General features: G+C 43.2%; 1 protein-coding gene across 8 annotated transcripts in view; it reads right to left on the bottom strand.

The window, feature by feature from the left end:
- LOC125384427 (estrogen receptor-like) overlaps nt 1–19,877 on the bottom strand; it is a 151,130-nt gene that overhangs the window by 12,578 nt on the left and 118,675 nt on the right. For 6 of the 8 annotated variants that reach the window (XM_048403530.1, XM_048403529.1, XM_048403532.1 and 3 more), the window contains 3 exons: nt 12,233–12,465; nt 7,538–7,651; nt 5,987–6,112 (listed from right to left, as the gene is read on the bottom strand). In XM_048403530.1, coding sequence (XP_048259487.1) covers nt 5,987–6,112; nt 7,538–7,651; nt 12,233–12,465 — 473 coding nt within the window. Of the gene's footprint in view, nt 1–5,986; nt 6,113–7,525; nt 7,652–12,232; nt 12,466–19,877 lie in introns of all 8 variants that reach the window. The other 2 variants (XM_048403528.1, XM_048403533.1) reach the window with 2 other exon arrangements.

Genomic DNA, 19,877 nt, shown 5'->3' with positions numbered 1-19,877 from the left:
TCATAGAGATTATTAAGTGAAGCAAGGCTTGTCTGTTCAACACTAAAACTCATAGAGATTATTAAGTGAAGCAAGGCTTGTCTGTTAAACACTAAAACTCATAGAGATTATTAAGTGAAGCAAGGCTTGTCTGTTAAACACTAAAACTCATAGAGATTATTAAGTGAAGCAAGGCTTGTCTGTTAAACACTAAACTCATAGAGATTATTAAGTGAAGCAAGGCTTGTCTGTTAAACACTAAATGTCATAGAGATTATCACGTGAAGCAAGACTTGTCTGTTACACTAAAACTCATAGAGATTATCATATAAAGCAAAACTTGTCTGCGAAACATGAAATGCCACAATTTGGGGAAGTCCTTCCACCAGTAAACAAAGGCATACTGACGACTAATACATCAACATTATCATCTCAAGATCAGTAACTCTACCCCAGGAACTTGTTACCAGTAACTCCTTCGACACCAAGTGCACCCAGTTACATTGAAACACAAAACTCCAATCTGAAACTATACTTAAGAAAGACTGCACCGAAATTAGGTAAACATATATGTTAAACCTTGCTAATTCATCCCTCAAGACTCGCTGTATAATGAAGTCCCTCCACGTCAAGGTTGGCAACCACACTAAGTACCACGGACTGGGAGCACTATAACATAATACTGACAAATTGGTACGGCTGTGAGCTGTGACCCAACTCTTTGTTGGTGCCACTCATTTACCATATTGCCCTGACTTACATCCAGGTAATAACGTCCCACAGCCTTTGTGCCCTAAACCCGACCCACCCCCACGATATCGGGTGTCTCTCACATCACACCTTCCCTAGTCCACGTAGCCAACATAAATCCAAGACAACAATAAGCCTCCATCCCCTGTAGACAGCATAATAAATACCCTTTTAGGGCCTTTCGGATGCTTAAGGGACCGGTCATTTATTATAGGGGTAGATGCATCAGAGGGAGTAAGGGGAGAGTCACCCCAAAATTTGACAGTCTCTAGGGGAGGGTCATTATTGCCACCACCACCCCACCCCACCTCCAAGACATGGTAACCATGTGTCACAAGGATCTTGCTGCACAACCATTGCAACAAACATCAGTTAAATCAATTGTTGTGTTTAAATGTGTTTACATGATTGTTTTGTAAAGGTTACAAATAATTTAGGTAAGGAAATACCCATATTAGCAAGTTACAATGCAAATACACTGATTGACCTGGTCCGAGCACATGGCCTTGCTAGTCTCCTTCGTCAGTTGAGACTGCTGGATCATGTAATCATTAAATATCAGAGTTAATTAATCGAAGTTACTGACACTAATTGAGAAAAATTAACTGATTAACAAAATCAATTCCCCTGTTGTTTGAACACCACTGATTCATTATGGGAATATGTCGCACTATTGGCATGAGTTAGGTGGTTAGATACAACACATGTATTGACCCCCCCTGTAGTTACTATGTGTTAAGCATGGTTCAGCATAGGTTGTACTTTCATCTGGTTCATGGAGCAGCACAATATAGAAGAAAATGTCAGCTGAGCCTTTCAACAAATTTCAATACGAAGAGACACCATTCAAAGAAACACTCCAACCACCATTTTTTGTTCCTTCTATGTATATCCACCCTTCGAAGCCCAGGGCTTAATTTACGATGAAATATGCGGTCTAAAAAGGTGATAAAACCGATTTTAGAATCCAGGCTTAAATATGCACATTGTCAGCGCTAACCATACAATAACCGTCAGCCATCACATTGTTACAGAGTTTAAGTTCCAACATGTTGGGATAACTAGGTAGATATGTTTTTGAATGTCACAAGTATTTAGAGCTAGCAAGGTTTTACTGCTATAAATTCTTGATGTCATTCCACAAGAATTTCCCCAACTGACCTTCTTGGTGATATACAACTCATCTACCGGTGCCTTCTCATATCATGGGCCTTTTATGTCCCGACTAGATCAACATTAGTTCAATGCCAACATTATTGTTTTACTAATATCATAAGCGAAAATCTAATTTAAAAAAAAGACAAAATTGATTGTATTCCCTACCAAGAGAAAATAGTCAGAAAACAACACTGGAACTCTAAGAAGCCTCCTTCCCCAACCTGCAATATTTATCAATATTTATCAATATTTATCACTATTTATCAATAACACTCAGTTAAACTATTACTGTCAGGTCATGTCACACTGTGTCTGTCCCCTCAAGTCATGCTAATGTTGTTTATCATGGTGGGCCCATGTCTGCTTCTTCATGTCTGCTCCAGGTTTACAGATAAAACAAAGAAGCGCTCCATCACTGTGGCTTCAGGAACGTCAGAATGAAGATAATTTCTATAACCCAGACAAAATGTGTCTGCAATGAGAACAAAATTAGTTTGTTTTATTCGACTGAGTAGCTGTGATTACTGAAGGGGAGAGAATGTCTCGTCTCCGCCATCCATCAGTCGGTGGCTTCGGGCTCGAGTCAGCCAAGCAGAACCATCACAGCTGCTGGAGCGTGACCAGTCTGTCACTGAGAAGCCACTGCATCATAATAATGATAGCTGTTTACCAAATATTGATCTTGTCCCAGTCTGACGACAGTTATTTATACCCTGGCCAGACAGTGAGAAGTAGGTCAGCGCCCTGTGGATTGTGTGCTACCAGAGTAGTAGGTCCACATCTGTATGACAGCGGTAACTGGCTGACAGTATGACCTGCTGGACAACAATATCTGAAGACCATCTCGAGTGACCAGTGCAGGGACAGACAGACCCAAACATCCCGGTGACCCAACGTACGCCACCAGTGTCAGTCACCAGTCAGTGGACAGGTTGCGCAGCACGTACCGACGACTGTCAGAAGTGACAGACTGGCTCAAGTGAAAGACTGTCTCAAGTGACAGTCTCTCTCTACTGAAGACTGTCTAAAGTGACAGACTGTCACAAGTGAATGACTGTCTCATGTGACTGACTGTCTGAAGTGACTGACTGTCTCAAGTGACCGACTGTCTCAAGTGACTGACTGTCTCAAGTGTCCGGCTGTCTCAAGTGACTGACTGTCTCAAGTGACCGACTGTCTCAAGTGACTGACTGTCTCAAGTGTCCGGCTGTCTCAAGTGACTGATTGTCTCTAGTGACTGACTGTCTCAAGTGAATGTCTCAAGTGACCGACTGTCTCTACTGATGACTGTCTGAAGTGACTGACCGTCTCAAGTGACCGACTGTCTCTACTGACGGCTGTCTCAAGTGACCGGCTGTCTCTACTGATGACTGTCTCAAGTGTCCGGTTTTCTCTACTGATGACTGTCTCAAGTGACTGACTGTCTCAAGTGACTGACCGTCTCAAGTGACCGACTGTCTCTACTGACGGCTGTCTCAAGTGACCGACTGTCTCTACTGACGACTGTCTCAAGTGACCGACTGTCTCTACTGACGGCTGTCTCAAGTGATCGACTGTCTCTACTAACGGCTGTCTCAAGTGACCGACTGTCTCTACTGATGACTGTCTCAAGTGACCGACTGTCTCTACTGACGGCTGTCTCAAGTGACTGACCGTCTCAAGTGACCGACTGTCTCTACTGACGGCTGTCTCAAGTGACCGGCTGTCTCTACTGATGACTGTCTCAAGTGTCCGGCTGTCTCTACTGACGACTGTCTCAAGTGACTGACTGTCTCAAGTGACTGACTGTCTCAAGTGACTGACTGTCTCAAGTGACCGGCTGTCTCTACTGATGACTGTCTCAAGTGTCCGGCTGTCTCTACTGACGACTGTCTCAAGTGACTGACTGTTTCAAGTGAATGTTTCAAGTGACCAACTGTCTCTACTGACGGCTGTCTCAAGTGTTCGGCTGTCTCAAGTGACTGACTGTCTCAAGTGACTGACTGTCTCAAGTGTCCGGCTGTCTCTACTGACGACTGTCTCAAGTGACTGACTGTCTCAAGTGACCAGCTGTCTCTAATGACTGGCTGTCTCAAGTGAATGTTTCAAGTGACCAACTGTCTCTACTGACGGCTGTCTCAAGTGTCCGGCTGTCTCAAGTGACGACTGTCTCAAGTGATTGACCGTCTCAAGTGACCGACTGTCTCTACTGACGGCTGTCTCAAGTGATTGACCGTCTCAAGTGACCGACTGTCTCTACTGACGACTGTCTCTACTGACGGCTGTCTCAAGTGTCCGGCTGTCTCTACTGATGACTGTCTCAAGTGAGTGTTGCTGGTACATTCAGTCTCCAGTCACTGAACCATTTGTTCATTTGAAAATTTTCTTGACTTTAAACTGATCCAGATGTTAATTGATGGGAGTTAAACACATTCCTGTACCTAAACTCTTCCCATATAGTCAGTATCTGTTATCTTATCCAATACACATAATTCCCCTGTAGCATAACACATAAACAACAACAAAGTGAATGGAAGTACATCCATGGATTCAACAGCTCAAGGTCACCATACAAGGAAGCTATGAGACACATGTCTCTGTATTCTTGGTCCACATACAACCTTGGTGATAGAGCGACATCAGTCAGTATCATAGTTTGTACAATTCTGCCAATTTATGGAGCACATTGTTTATACAAGCAAATGACAGATTTCTATCAGACTTGTTTTATCCCTGCAAAACATGTCTAAAGAACGTTGGTTAAAGGTCTTGGCCAACCTCATGTACCTTAGGTTTTGATCTTGAAAACTCAGCTGAAACCCGGTAAAATACGGTACTAGTATCACAATGCCATGATCATCAGATTGTTAGGGTCTAGCATTCAGATGGCATTCTGGGCATTCATGTAATCAGTCTTTTCAGGGAGGCCCCAACCCACGTGTATCAGGGAGGCCTCAACCCACGTGTATCAGGGAGGCCTCAACCCACATGTATCATGGAGGCCTCAACCCACGTGTATCAGGGAGGCCTAAACCCACGTGTATCAGGGAGGCCTAAACCAACGTGTATCAGGGAGCCCTAAACCCATGTGTATCAGGGAGGCCTCAACCCAGGTGTATCAGGGAGGCCTAAACCCACGTGTATCAGGGAGGCCTAAACCCACGTGTATCAGGGAGGCCTAAACCCACGTGTATCAGGGCGGTCTTAACCCACGTGTATCAGGGAGGCCTCAACCCACGTGTATCAGGGAGGCCTCAACCCACGTGTATCAGGGAGGCCTCAACCAAAATGTATCAGGGATGCCTCAACCCATGTGTATCAGGGAGGCCTCAACCCACATGTATCATGGAGGCCTCAACCCACGTGTATCAGGGAGGCCTCAACCCACGTGTATCAGGGAGGCCTAAACCCATGTGTATCAGGGAGGCCTAAACCCACGTGTATCAGGGAGGCCTCAACCCACGTGTATCAGGGAGGCCCCAATCCATGTGTATCAGGGAGCCCCAACCCATGTGTATCAGGGAGGCCTAAACCCATGTGTATCAGGGAGGCCTCAACCCACGTGTATCAGGGAGGCCTAAACCCACGTGTATCAGGGAGGCCTCAACCCACGTGTATCAGGGAGGCCTAAACCCACATGTATCATGGAGGCGTCAACCCACGTGTATCAGGGAGGCCTAAACCCACGTGTATCAGGGAGGCCTCAACCCACTTGTATTAGGGACGCCTCAACCAAAGTGTATCAGGGATGCCTCAACCCACATGTATCAGGGAGGCCTCAACCAAAATGTATCAGGGAGGCCCCAACCCACGTGTATCAGGGAGGCCTCAACCCACGTGTATCAGGGAGGCCTAAACCCCGTGTATCAGGGAGGCCCCAACCCCGGAGTATCAAACCCTGCAGTTTCTCTAGCTGTCAGATGCCCATCTCTGAGCAGGTCATGGGACCAATGTCCTCCTAACCATTATGCTTCTGGGATGTTGTGCAAATTGAGCAATTTCAATAAGTTATGCAAATTGCTGTATGTTAATGTTTCTAACACTAGACTGAAAACCTGAAGTTAAAATTCAAAATCTTCTTCTATAGAGATAATAGGCTTTCAGAAGGAAGGGATTATACCTTTGTTCATTCCAACTTCATAACATTTGCGAAGTCGGCATGCCTGGCAGCTCTTCCGACGATGTTTGTCAATTGTACAGTTGTTAGTTGCTGGGCATACATAGTCCACGGGACCTGCAAGACGAACTTAATTGAATTAATAATAATCTTGTAAACTGCACATACATTATGTTGTGTCATCTCTGCATCTCAACAGCAACACTAAAGATGGGTAGGCCACATCTCCTTCAGAACTATTAGGGATGCCTGTATCAATGAGACCACCCATACACCACACACACACACACACACACACACACACACACACACACACACACACACACACACACACACACACACACACACACACACACACACACACACACACACACACACACACACACACACACACACACACACACACACACACACACCCCCCTCCGTGGTGTATCAGGGAGGCCTCAACCCTGCATACCAGTGAGGCCTCCCCGCTGTGTATCAGGGAGGCCACATCCCTGTGTATCAGGGGGGTCTGTATCAGGGAGGCCTCATCCCTGTGTATCAGTGAGGCCTCAACCCTGCGTAACAGTGAGGCCTGTATCAGGGAGGCCACATACCTGTGTATCAGGGAGGCCTCATCCCTGTGTATCAGTGAGGCCTGTATCAGGGAGGCCACATCCCTGTGTACCAGTGAGGCCTTTATCAGGGAGGCCACATCCCTGTGTATCAGGGAGGCCTGTATCAGGGAGGCAACATCCCTGTGTATCAAGGAGGCCTGTATCAGGGACGCCACATACCTGTGTATCAGGGAGGCCTGTATCAGGGAGGCCTCAACCCTGTGTACCAGTGAGGCCTGTATCAGGGACGCCACATCCCTGTGTATCAGGGGGGTCTGTATCAAGGATGCCTCCCCCATGTGTATCAGGGAGGCCTCAACCCTGCGTAACAGTGAGGCCTGTATCAGTGAGGCCTGTATCAGGGAGGCCTGTATCAGGGGGGTCTGTATCAGGGAGGCCTCAACCCTCCGTACCAGTGAGGCCTGTATCAGGGAGGCCTCCCCCCTGTGTATCAGTGAGGCCTGTATCAGGGAGGCCTCCCCCCTGTGTATCAGTGAGGCCTGTATCAGGGAGGCCTCAACCCTGCGTAACAGTGAGGCCTGTATCAGGGACGCCACATCCCTGTGTATCAGGGAGGCCTGTATCAGGGAGGCCTCAACCCTCCGTACCAGTGAGGCCTGTATCAGGGACGCCACATCCCTGTGTATCAGGGAGGCCTGTATCAGGGAGGCCTCAACCCTCCGTACCAGTGAGGCCTGTATCAGGGAGGCCTCCCCCCTGTGTATCAGTGACACCCAGGTCAGAACAGATCCTCAGAGGGAGGAGCATGGAGTTCTGGAAACCTATTCTGCCCTGGAATCTGCATGGAGAGACACACAATCAACAAAGTCGCCTGACAAAGGTCCATTTACTCGCATCTTACAACCAGAAGTTTTCTGGGGACCAAATCTAACCTGGAATCTCCCCAGGGGTAGGCCAGAAAAGAGAGTGGAGTGCTACATGCCTTGATGTTTACCTTGTATGCTTCGTTTGAAAAAAGCCTTGCAGCCCTCGCAGGACCAGACACCATAGTGGAAGCCGGATGCGTTGTCGTTACACACCTGGCACAACTTGGTGGATGTCCCACTCACTGCAGCACAAGAATAAACACAATTTATTATTAAATAATAGCATAAGAACATACCAGAATATACATGATGAATACAAATTAATCAATCGGGTAAGAATTTTTAAGCCAAAAAATTTGTGAAACAAATTATATTTGCATTGAAATCATGTTACCCTCAAACACGGAGGTGCCCACTTCTGTAACCCTTCACCCATCGAATCGGGATCAATTTATGATACAACAACCAATAAGATCTGTACAACTGAATACAACGACCAATAAGATCTGTACAACTGAATACAACGACCAATAAGATCTGTACAACTGAATACAACGACCAATGAGAACTGCACAACTGAATACAATAAAAACTGTATGACTAGATAAAACAACAAATGAGATCTGTACAACTGAATACAACGACCAATGAGAACTGTAGGACTGAATACAACGACCAATGAGAACTGTACAACCGAATACAACGACCAATGAGAACTGCACAACTGAATACAATAAAAACTGTATGACTAGATAAAACAACAAATAAGATCTGTACAACTGAATACAACGACCAATGAGAACTGTAGGACTGAATACAACGACCAATGAGAACTGTACAACTGAATACAACGACCAATGAGAACTGCACAACTGAATACAATAAACACTGTATGACTAGATAAAACAACAAATGAGATCTGTACAACTGAATACAACGACCAATGAGAACTGTAGGACTGAATACAACGACCAATGAGAACTGCACAACTGAATACAATGACCACTGAGAACTGCACAACTGAAAACGACCAATGCAGAAGTGCATGTTCATGTGGAATTATACATACTTCTGGAATTTTAAGAACATTCTTCAATATACTGAAAACATCTGAAGCTATGTGATTCTTATTGCCAACCTTTTCGCACATGCAGCTCCCAACTGAGTGAGTGAGTGAGTGAGTGAGTGAGTGAGTATGGTTTTAGACAGCTTTCAGCAATATTCCAGCAATATCATGGCGGGGAACACAAGAAATGGGCTTCACACATTGTACCAATGTCAGGAATCGAACCCGGGTCTTCAGCGTGGCGAGCGAACACTTTAACCACGAGGCTACCCGACCACCCCGCATTAGCCCTTAGAATTAGCATTGTTCTGGGATCCATTTGGATTTTGGATTTTGCATTTTGTTTGTTTGTTTGTTTGATGTTTAACGCCGCACTCAACAATATTCCAGCTATATGACAGCGGTCTGTAAAATAATTGAGTCTGGACCAGACACTCCAGTGATTGACATCATGAGCATCGATCCAAGCAATTGGAATCGATGACATGTATCAACCAAGTCACCGAGCCTGACCACCCGATCTCATTAGTCGCCTTTTATTTATAAAAAGACACCTTATCTCTGAGACTAAATTCACAGATTCCAGGTTCTGACTTGCAAGAAATGCACAAGCCAAAATATGTCTGTCAATCTTCAAAAATATAAAACAAAATACTCTCATAAAAATTGACAAAATTGTGTCTTCCTTTTCAAAGCGTATGACTAATGCTGTCCAACCTCACTATGATGTACAACTTCCTGTTTCTGCACACCGAGTGCATTATCAATGAAGGGCATGAAGGAGCAAGCTGATATGCAATAAGTATTCTAATATATTCTAAACTCTTCCTGGTAGTGATCTCCATACAGTCAGACACCCACATGAATGACCTCCATCTTGCTGACCTCATCGAATGATTGCCTAATATATCTCACGCATGGTATGACCGTCCATATGATAAAATAAAAGATATATAACACACATGGTATAACCGTCCTAAAGATATATCACACTCAAGGTATAACCATCCATATGATCGCCTAATATATCATGCTCATGGTATAAAGGTTGATATGATTGCCTAATACATCACTTGCATGGTGTAACTGTCCATATGATCACCTAATATATCACATGCATGGTATAACCATCCATATGACCATCAAATATATATCGCATGCATGGTATAACCGTCCATATTATCGCCTAAAAATATATCTCACACGTGGCATAACCGTTCAAATGATCGTCTAATATATCACACGCATGGTATAACAATCCATATGATCATCTAATATATTGCATGCATGGTATAACCATCCAAATGATCTCCTAATATATCACATGAATGGTATAACCATCTATTTGATAGCATTATATGTGACAATGTCATATGCATGGTATAACCGTCTGTCTGATCACCCAGTATATCACTGCAATATCCTCCTATATTCCCTATCAAAATATATGTGACAATATAAGAAAAAAATTTCATGAGGCCTCCAGCTTCCGGATATACTTGATTATTTGAATCTATTTCAAAACAAGTGTTGAGTTAAGAATGGCAATTCATACTTGTTGACCCTGTCAGCGGAACAAACTCCACAAAAACCTTGACCTGCCACTCGGCCTGAGTGAATGGGCACAAGGAGCCGTAACACAGTGCCCCAGACCTCATGTGCTTGGTTTCATCATCGCACCTATCACTAAAATGGACACTCCAGGTTCTTCTCAATTCATAAGCTTTAAAACAGGGACACATTCTATACCTGTCTACCTCCATTGTTGAAGCAATCTACAGTCTATACCTGTCTATCTCCATTGTTGAAGCAGTCTACAGTCTTTACCTGTCTACCTCCATTGTTGCAGCAGTCTACAGTCTATATCTGTCAACCTCCATTGTTGAAGCAGCCTACAGTCTTTACCTGTCTACCTCCATTGTTGAAGCAATCTACAGTCTATACCTGTCTACCTCCATTGTTGAAGCAATCTACAGTCTATACCTGTGTACCTCCATTGTTGAAGCAGTCTACTGTCTATACCTGTCAACCTCTATTGTTGAAGCAGCCTACAGTCTATACCTGTCTACCTCCACCTGTTGCAGCAGCCTACAGTCTTTACCTGTCTACCTCCATTGTTGAAGCAGCCTACAGTCTATACCTGTCTACCTCCATTGTTGAAGCAGCCTACAGTCTATACCTGTCTATCTCCACCTGTTGAAGCAGTCTACAGTCTATACCTGTCTACTTCCATTGTTGCAGCAGCCTACAGTCAATACCTGTCTACCTCCATTGTTGAAGCAATCTGCAGTCTATACCTGTCTACCTCCATTGTTGAAGCAGTCTACAGTCTATACCTGTCAACCTCCATTGTTGCAGCAGCCTACAGTCTTTACCTGTCTACCTCCATTGTTAAAGCAGCCTTCAGTCTATACCTGTTTACCTCCATTGTTGAGCAATCTACAGTCTATATCTGTCAACCTCCATTGTTGCAGCAGCCTACAGTCTATACCTGTCAACCTCCATTGTTGCAGCAGTCTACAGTCTATACCTGTCTACCTCCATTGTTGAAGCAGTCTACAGTCTATATCTGTCAACCTCCATTGTTGCAGCAGCCTACAGTCTATACCTGTCTATCTCCATTGTTGAAGCAGTCTACAGTCTATATCTGTCTACCTCCATTGTTGAAGCAGTCTACAGTCTATATGTGTCAACCTCCATTGTTGCAGCAGCCTACAGTCTATACCTGTCTACCTCCATTGTTGCAGCAGTCTACAGTCTATACCTGTCTACCTCCATTGTTGAAGCAGTCTACAGTCTATACCTGTCAACCTCCATTGTTACAGCAGCCTACAGTCTATACCTGTCTACCTCCATTGTTGAAGCAGCCTACAGTCTATACCTGTCTACTTCCATTGATGAAGCAGCCTACAGTCTTTACCTGTCTACCTCCATTGTTAAAGCAGCCTACAGTCTATACCTGTTTACCTCCATTGTTGAGCAATCTACAGTCTATATCTGTCTACCTCCATTGTTGAAGCAGCGTACAGTCTATATCTGTCTACCTCCATTGTTGCAGCAGCCTACAGTCTTTACCTGTCTACCTCCATTGTTGAAGCAGCCTAAGTCTATACCTGTCTACCTCCATTGTTGAAGCAATCTACAGTCTATACCTGTCTACCTCCATTGTTGAAGCAGTCTACAGTCTTTACCTGTCTACCTCCATTGTTGAAGCAGCCTAAGTCTATACCTGTCTACCTCCATTGTTGAAGCAGTCTACAGTCTTTACCTGTCTACCTCCATTGTTGCAGCAGCCTACAGTCTTTACCTGTCTACCTCCATTGTTGAAGCAGCCTAAGTCTATACCTGTCTACCTCCATTGTTGAAGCAATCTACAGTCTATACCTGTCTACCTCCATTGTTGAAGCAGTCTACAGTCTATACCTGTCAACCTCCATTGTTGAAGCAGCCTACAGTCTTTACCTGTCTACGTCCATTGTTGAAGCAATCTACAGTCTATACCTGTCTACCCCCATTGTTGAAGCAGTCTACAGTCTATACCTGTCTACCTCCATTGTTGAAGCACTCTACAGTCTATACCTGTCTATCTCCACCCGTTGAAGCAGTCTACAGTCTATACCTGTCTACCTCCATTGTTGCAGCAGTCTACAGTCAATACCTGTCTATCTCCACCTGTTGAAGCAGTCTACAGTCTATACCTGTCTACCTCCATTGTTGAAGCAATCTACCAAATCAGCATTCCTACAGTTCTATGTACCTGAAGGCATCTCCTGTTTAGGGTGTGGTGCCGGAACAAGGTTGGTGCGGGGATCAATGGGTGGCAGAAACTTTTTCTCTGGGTCCAGCCCATCTGTTGTGGTTGACGTCGGCGCCTGTGGGTGTGCACCGGCCGGCAACATGCTCTGTGCATGCTGCACCTGCACCGGTATGCATGCACCTGGCGACACCATCCGCCCTTCTTCCTTAGGAGACTTGGTGCCACTGCACTCCCTGCAACAAAACAAGAGAAAGTCAGACATGCGATATAAACACCAAGATGTTCTGGTCAGACAAGTGATATATATACACAAAGGTGTTCTGGTCAGATGGGATATAAACACCAAGATGTTTCGGTCAGATAAGTGATATAAACACCAAGAAGTTCTGGTCTGATATGTGACACATATACAAGATGTTCTGGTGAGATTCATGATATATACACAAGATGTTCTGGTAAGACATGAAATATACACCAAGATGTTCTGGTCAGATATATGATATACACAAGATGTTCTGGTAAGAGATGATATATACACCAAGATGTTCTGGTCAGATATATGATATATACACAAGATGTTCTGGTTAGACATGAAACAGACACCAAGGTGTTCTGGTCAGATATATATGATATATACACCAAGATGTGACTATTGAGGCCAGTATCCTCTATTGATGGGACTATTGGGACCTGTATTCGCTACTGACAGGCTTGTATCCTCTATTGATGGAACTATTGGGACCTGTATTCTCTACTGACAGGCTTGTATGCTCGATTGGTGGAACTATTGGGACCTGTATTCTCTACTGATAGGACTGTATTCTCTATTGATGGAACTATTGGGACCTGTATTCTCTACTGATAGGACTGTATGCTCTATTGAGATTATGGAAATTATCATTTGTATTCAGCATCTGTTTTTCTGTATGGGTGATGTCATCAGCTCATCATCCTCTCTGTAACACACTGCTCTTGAGGCACATTACAATGTACAAGTATTCACCTCATATTACAAGAATATAGTGCTGACAAGCTTCAACAGCAATAACCTCAATGTTCCATCACACTACAACGAAGTGATCCATGCATGCCCAATAACCCAGTCATCTACCTCTAACATGGCATATGATAATTGTACTCCATAAAGCTGTAAACTGGTGCTGCTACATAATCACATCAGCATCTATAAAGTAATGCAGTTTTGTTTTAGGTTCTTTTAACTCGATCGGAACATAAACTTACAGTTAAAGGAAAGTACAACTTAGTCAATGATACACCCAATGTATATTCCAGCAGGGACATATGAAAATATTTATGCTTAATCAACCAACCCAAATGTGGACAGGGAGACTGCTTAACCCATCCAAATGTGGGGCAGGGAGACTGCTTAACCCATCCAAATGTGGGGCAGGGAGACTGCTAAACCCATCCAAATGTGGACAGGGAGACTGCTTAACCAATCCAAATGTGGGACAGGGAGACTGCTTAACCCATCCAAATGTGGACAGGGAGACTGCTTAACCCATCCAAATGTGGGACAGGGAGACTGCTTAACCCATCCAAATGTGGACAGGGGGACTGCTTAACCCATCCAAATGTGGTCAGGGAGACTGCTTAACCCATCCAAATGTGGACAGGGAGACTGCTTAACCCATCCAAATGTGGTCAGGGAGACTGCTTAACCCTTACAAATGTGGACAGGGAGACTGCTTAACCCATCCAAATGTGGACAGGGAGACTGCTTAACCCATCCAAATGTGGACAGGGAGACTGCTTAACCCTTACAAATGTGGACAGGGAGACTGCTTAACCCTTACAAATGTGGACAGGGAGACTGCTTAACCCTTCCAAATGTGGACAGGGAGACTGCTTAACCCATCTAAATGTGGGGCAGGGAGAATTATAAATCTATGAAAAGTCACTTCTGACAAGTTAACAGAACCTCTTTGTTTCCTAAATTTATAATTCATGGCAATTGTCTAAGCTTCGTCATATGGCTTTTATCACATACATTGCTTGCAGGGATATCATTTAGTAGCCAGCATGTAGGCTCATGTAAACGACAACATTGATTCTTGATTTATTATCTATCAATAAATATACAGGACAATGATTGGAATATATCATTTGTTGATAATGTACTTTGAAAAATATTCAGTGCAACAGAGAATGAGTGACTCACTCGATTGACTACTTGGTGAAACTAGGAAGAGGGACTGATTCATTGCAGTTGTGACACATGAAACTAGGAAGAGGGACTGATTCATTGCAGTTGTGACACATGAAACTAGGACGAGGGACTGATACAATGCAGTTGTGACACACATGAAACTGGGACAAGGGACTGATACAATGCAGTTGTGACACACATGAAACTGGGACAAGGGGCTGATCAGTGCAGTTGTGACACACATGAAACTGGGACAAGGGACTGATACAATGCAGTTGTGACACACATGAAACTGGGACAAGGGGCTGATCAGTGCAGTTGTGACACACATGAAACTGGGACAAGGGGCTGATACAATGCAGTTGTGACACACATGAAACTGGGACAAGGGACTGATACAATGCAGTTGTGACACACATGAAACTGGGACAAGGGACTGATACAATGCAGTTGTGACACACATGAAACTAAAGATGCGTGACTGTGGCAAATATTGGGCCACACTGCAGTGGGCACATCTTGCTCTCAACCAACCACTCCTGTGAGATGTGAACTAACTCACTGCAGATAAATCAATAAATAGCAACAACATACATCAAGTGCTTGAAGATTGCATGGTATGATATGGACCTCACCAGGTACAACACCAGCATAGAACACACCATATAACATGTCTACCTGTCATCACAGGAAGTGTTTTACAGGATAGAACATGTCTGGCATCACAGGAAGAGTTCTACACCATGGAACATGTCTGACACAATAGGAAGTGTTCTACAGCATAGAACATGTCAGACATCATAGGAAGCATTCTACAGAATAGAACATGTCTACCTGGCATCACAGGAAGTGTTCTACAGGATAGGACATGTCTGGCATCACAGGAAGAGTTCTACACCATGGAACATGTCTGGCATCACAGGAAGCGTTCTACAGCATAGAACATGTCTAGCTGGCATAACAGGAAGAGTTCTACAAGATAGAACATGTCTGGCACCATAGGAAGCGTTCTACAGCATAGAACATGTCTGGCATCACAGGAAGAGTTCTACACCATGGAACATGTCTGGCATCACAGGAAGAGTTCTACACCATGGAACATGTCTGGCATCACAGGAAGAGTTCTACACCATGGAACATGTCTGACACCATGGGAAGTGTTCTACGGCATAGGATATGTCTGGCATCACAGGAAGAGTTCTACAGCATTGAACATGTCTATCTGGCATAACAGGAAGAGTTCTACAGGATAGAACATGTCTGGCACCATAAGAAGTGTCCTACGGCATGGGACATGTCTGGCATCACAGGAAGCGTTCTACAGCATAGAACATGTGTGGCATCACAGGAAGAGTTCTACAGGATAGAACATGTCTGACACCACAGGAAGCGTTCTACAGCATAGAACATGTCTGGCATCACAGGAAGAGTTCTAAAGCATAGAACATGTCTGACACCACAGGAAGCGTTCTACATGATAGGACATGTCTGTCTGGCAGACATCTTAAGACACTGAGTCACTGTATTGAGAAGATTGTCTTCAAGGTTCAAATGTAATTTGAAGCATGATCAGTTAACCTGAAAGTTAATCAGTCTGGATGTGTTAATTAACTGTCAAAACTTAGATGATTTTTTTCCAAAGTAACATTTTAATTTACTTAATTGCACTGAAAATATGTGCATTGATGCCTCAACCAGGAAGCACTACAAATATCTATAAAACTAATATACAAGAAAAGAAGCTCCATCAAAATTACCGGTTCTCGAATACTAATTATACTGACTGCATGAACATTCTCCTAAAGCATAAGCCATTTCTATTCCACACAGTGTTGACTCCACCACAAAACTAATATATGTCCTGAAATTCATCATAAAGTCTCACCTGTTAACAATAATTCAAGTAAGCACCTAGAAATTGGAATACCACTCATCATGCTCATGGCAACCTTAATATATTGAAAACATTTTCCTAACCTCACCAAAATAAAATCAGATCAGCATAAATGCAAACTTCTGTCTACATTCCTGATCCCAACTGCTTAATGAATACAAATCTGTCATCTGGCACATATTCAAACAAGACCCTTAAAGATTCAGGCGAGAATTGGTTTTCAGCAACCCATGTTTATTGTAAGAGGCGATTAACATAGTCGTGTGGTTAGGTTCACTGACTTGGTTGATGTATGTCAATGCATCCCAAGTGTGTAGATTGATGCTCATGATGTCAATCACTGGATTGTCTGGCACAGATTTCATTATTTACAGACCCCCCACTGTCATACAGCCGGAATACTGCTGAGTGTGGTATTGAACAACAAACAAACAACATATTCCAACACAGTACATATACTGACTATCAATGTGGCATTCCATGTTAAAGGTGGACTCCACTCCAGCTTGTTAGAGTGATAATTACTTGATGGGTCACCATATTCACATAATGTTTCATGCATGCATCTTCAACTACAAGGATCTAGTTCAATGAGACAATCACTAGTCACTCTCGTTTAAGCAGACAGCTATCCAATTTCACACAGTGAACTAATGAACCAGTCTCAGACTGACTAGACGCAGGCACCGTACCTAATTAATGAGGCTGGCGAGTAGACATAATTACTGTTTATAATCTACAGGCTAGACCTGTTTCATGATCCTCGATCAGTTGACATTTAGGAACATGAGTGTTTATGAAAGTTTGCCTCTGTCGGCAAAATAATAATAATAATAATAATAATAATAATAATATGTGATTTATAATGAACCGAATTCCATTCACCAAGTGGATGCTCATGGCGCTACACTCTCAGGGTATAACCGTCTGTGTGGTAGCAGGGCATTGCCTTCTGTATTTACCAGAAGAGTATAACAATAATATATGCATTTATAATGATCCAAATTCCATTCACCAAGTGGATGCTCATAGCGCTAGTGCTACACTATTATTACCCTAGTCATTGGATCAGTGTACACTTGATTTTCATTCTCAGCTCCCTGTCTCCCTGGCTCCCAAGCTGCCTGTGAGGCACCAGAAGGATAACAGCCACTTAGAAGCCATGTCAGTACTTAAAACTCTGCTTCGATGCACAGCATTACAGTAGATACATCCTGAATACTTGGACAATACTAGGATATACTATATCATCATTTCTGTAACAACATACAGTGGAACAGGACCGTGATAGAATCCTGTTCTAGAAATGAATTACCCAGTAGTACACAGAAAAAAATAGTGGAAGAATGTTTTGCAACTGTGTTGCAGAACTGAAAAAAAAACTGTGCTTAAACCTTTAAACATCCTACTGCTACAGTTGTCAGTGGTATAACTTTGTAACATCCTACTGCTACAGTGGGCAGTGATATAACTTTGTAATATCCTACTGCTACAAGGAACAGTGGTATAACTTTGTAACATCCTACTGCTACACAGAACAGTGGTATAGCTTTGTAACATCCTACTGCTACAGTGGGCAGTGATATAACTTTGTAATATCCTACTGCTACAAGGGACAGTGGTATAACTTTGTAACATCCTACTGCTACACAGAACAGTGGTATAACTTTGTAATATCCTACTGCTACAAGGAACAGTGGTATAACTTTGTAACATCCTACTGCTACACAGAACAGTGGTATAGCTTTGTAACATCCTACTGCTACAGTGGGCAGTGGTATAACTTTGTAACATCTTACTGCTACACAGAACAGTGGTATAACTTTGTAACATCCTACTGCTCCACAGAACAGTGGTACAACTTTGTAACATCCTACTGCTACACAGAACAGTGGTATAACTTTGTAACATCCTACTGCTACACAGAACAGTGGTACAACTTTGTAACATCCTACTGCTACACAGAACAGTGATATAACTTTGTAACATCCTACTGCTACAGTGGGCAGTGGTATAACTTTGTAACATCCCACTGCTCCACAGAACAGTGGTATAACTTTGTAACATCCTACTGCTACACAGAACAGTGGTATAACTTTGTAACATCCTACTGCTACACAGAACAGTGGTATAACTTTGTAATATCCTACTGCTACACAGAACAGTGGTATAACTTTGTAACATCCTACTGCTACACAGAACAGTGGTATAACTTTGTAACATCCTACTGCTACACAGAACAGTGGTATAACTTTGTAACATCCTACTGCTACACAGAACACTGGTATAACTTTGTAACATCCCACTGCTCCACAGAACAGTGGTATAACTTTGTAACATCCTCCTGCTACTCAGAACAGTGGTATAACTTTGTAACATCCCACTGCTCAACAGAACAGTGGTATAACTTTGTAATATCCTACTGCTACACAGAACAGTGGTATAACTTTGTAATATCCTACTGCTACACAGAACAGTGGTATAACTTTGTAATATCCTACTGCTACAGTGGGCAGTGGTATAACTTTGTAACATCCTACTGCTCCACAGAACAGTGGTATAACTTTGTAACATCCTACTGCTACACAGAACAGTGGTATAACTTTGTAACATCCTACTGCTACACAGAACAGTGGTATAACTTTGTAACATCCTACTGCAACACAGAACAGTGGTATAACTTTGTAACATCCTACTGCTACACAGAACAGTGGTATAACTTTGTAACATCCTACTGCTACACAGAACAGTGGTATAACTTTGTGACATCCTACTGCTACTCAGAACAGTGGTATAACTTTCATCTTACTGCTACACAGAACAGTGGTATGCCAAATCTGTTTACTGTTAACGCCTTGTCTGGTGATGGCAGCAGTAGGTTGTAATAGCAACACATCACAGTCTCCAACAATCATGACTGTTGTATCACATAGGCTATAGCTACCATGACTGTTGTATCACATAGGCTATAGCTACCATAACTGTTGTATCACATAGGCTATAGCTACAATGACTGTTGTATCACATAGGCTATAGCTACCATAACTGTTGTATCACATAGGCTATAGCTACCATGACTGTTGTATCACATAGGCTATAGCTACCATAACTGTTGTATCACATAGACTATAGCTATCATGACTGTTGTATCACATAGGCTATAGCTATCAAGACTGTTGTATCACATAGGCTATAGCTACCATGACTGTTGTATCACATAGGCTATAGCTACCATGACTGTTGTATCACATAGGCTATAGCTACTATAACTGTTGTATCACATAGGCTATAGCTACCATAACTGTTGTATCACATAGGCTATAGCTACAATGACTGTTGTATCACATAGGCTATAGCTACCATAACTGTTGTATCACATAGACTATAGCTATCATGACTGTTGTATCACATAGGCTATAGCTATCATGACTGTTGTATCACATAGGCTATAGCTACCATGACTGTTGTATCACATAGGCTTTAGCTACCATGACTGTTTTATCACATAGACTATAGCTATCATGACTGTTGTATCACATATTCTCTAGCTACCATGACTGTTGTATCACATATTCTCTAGC

Source organism: Haliotis rufescens, unplaced genomic scaffold (assembly GCF_023055435.1).
Source record: "Haliotis rufescens isolate VD_foot unplaced genomic scaffold, xgHalRufe1.0.p SCAF_3, whole genome shotgun sequence".
NCBI lineage: Eukaryota > Metazoa > Mollusca > Gastropoda > Lepetellida > Haliotidae > Haliotis > Haliotis rufescens.
This window is presented reverse-complemented; position numbering and strand designations above follow the sequence as displayed.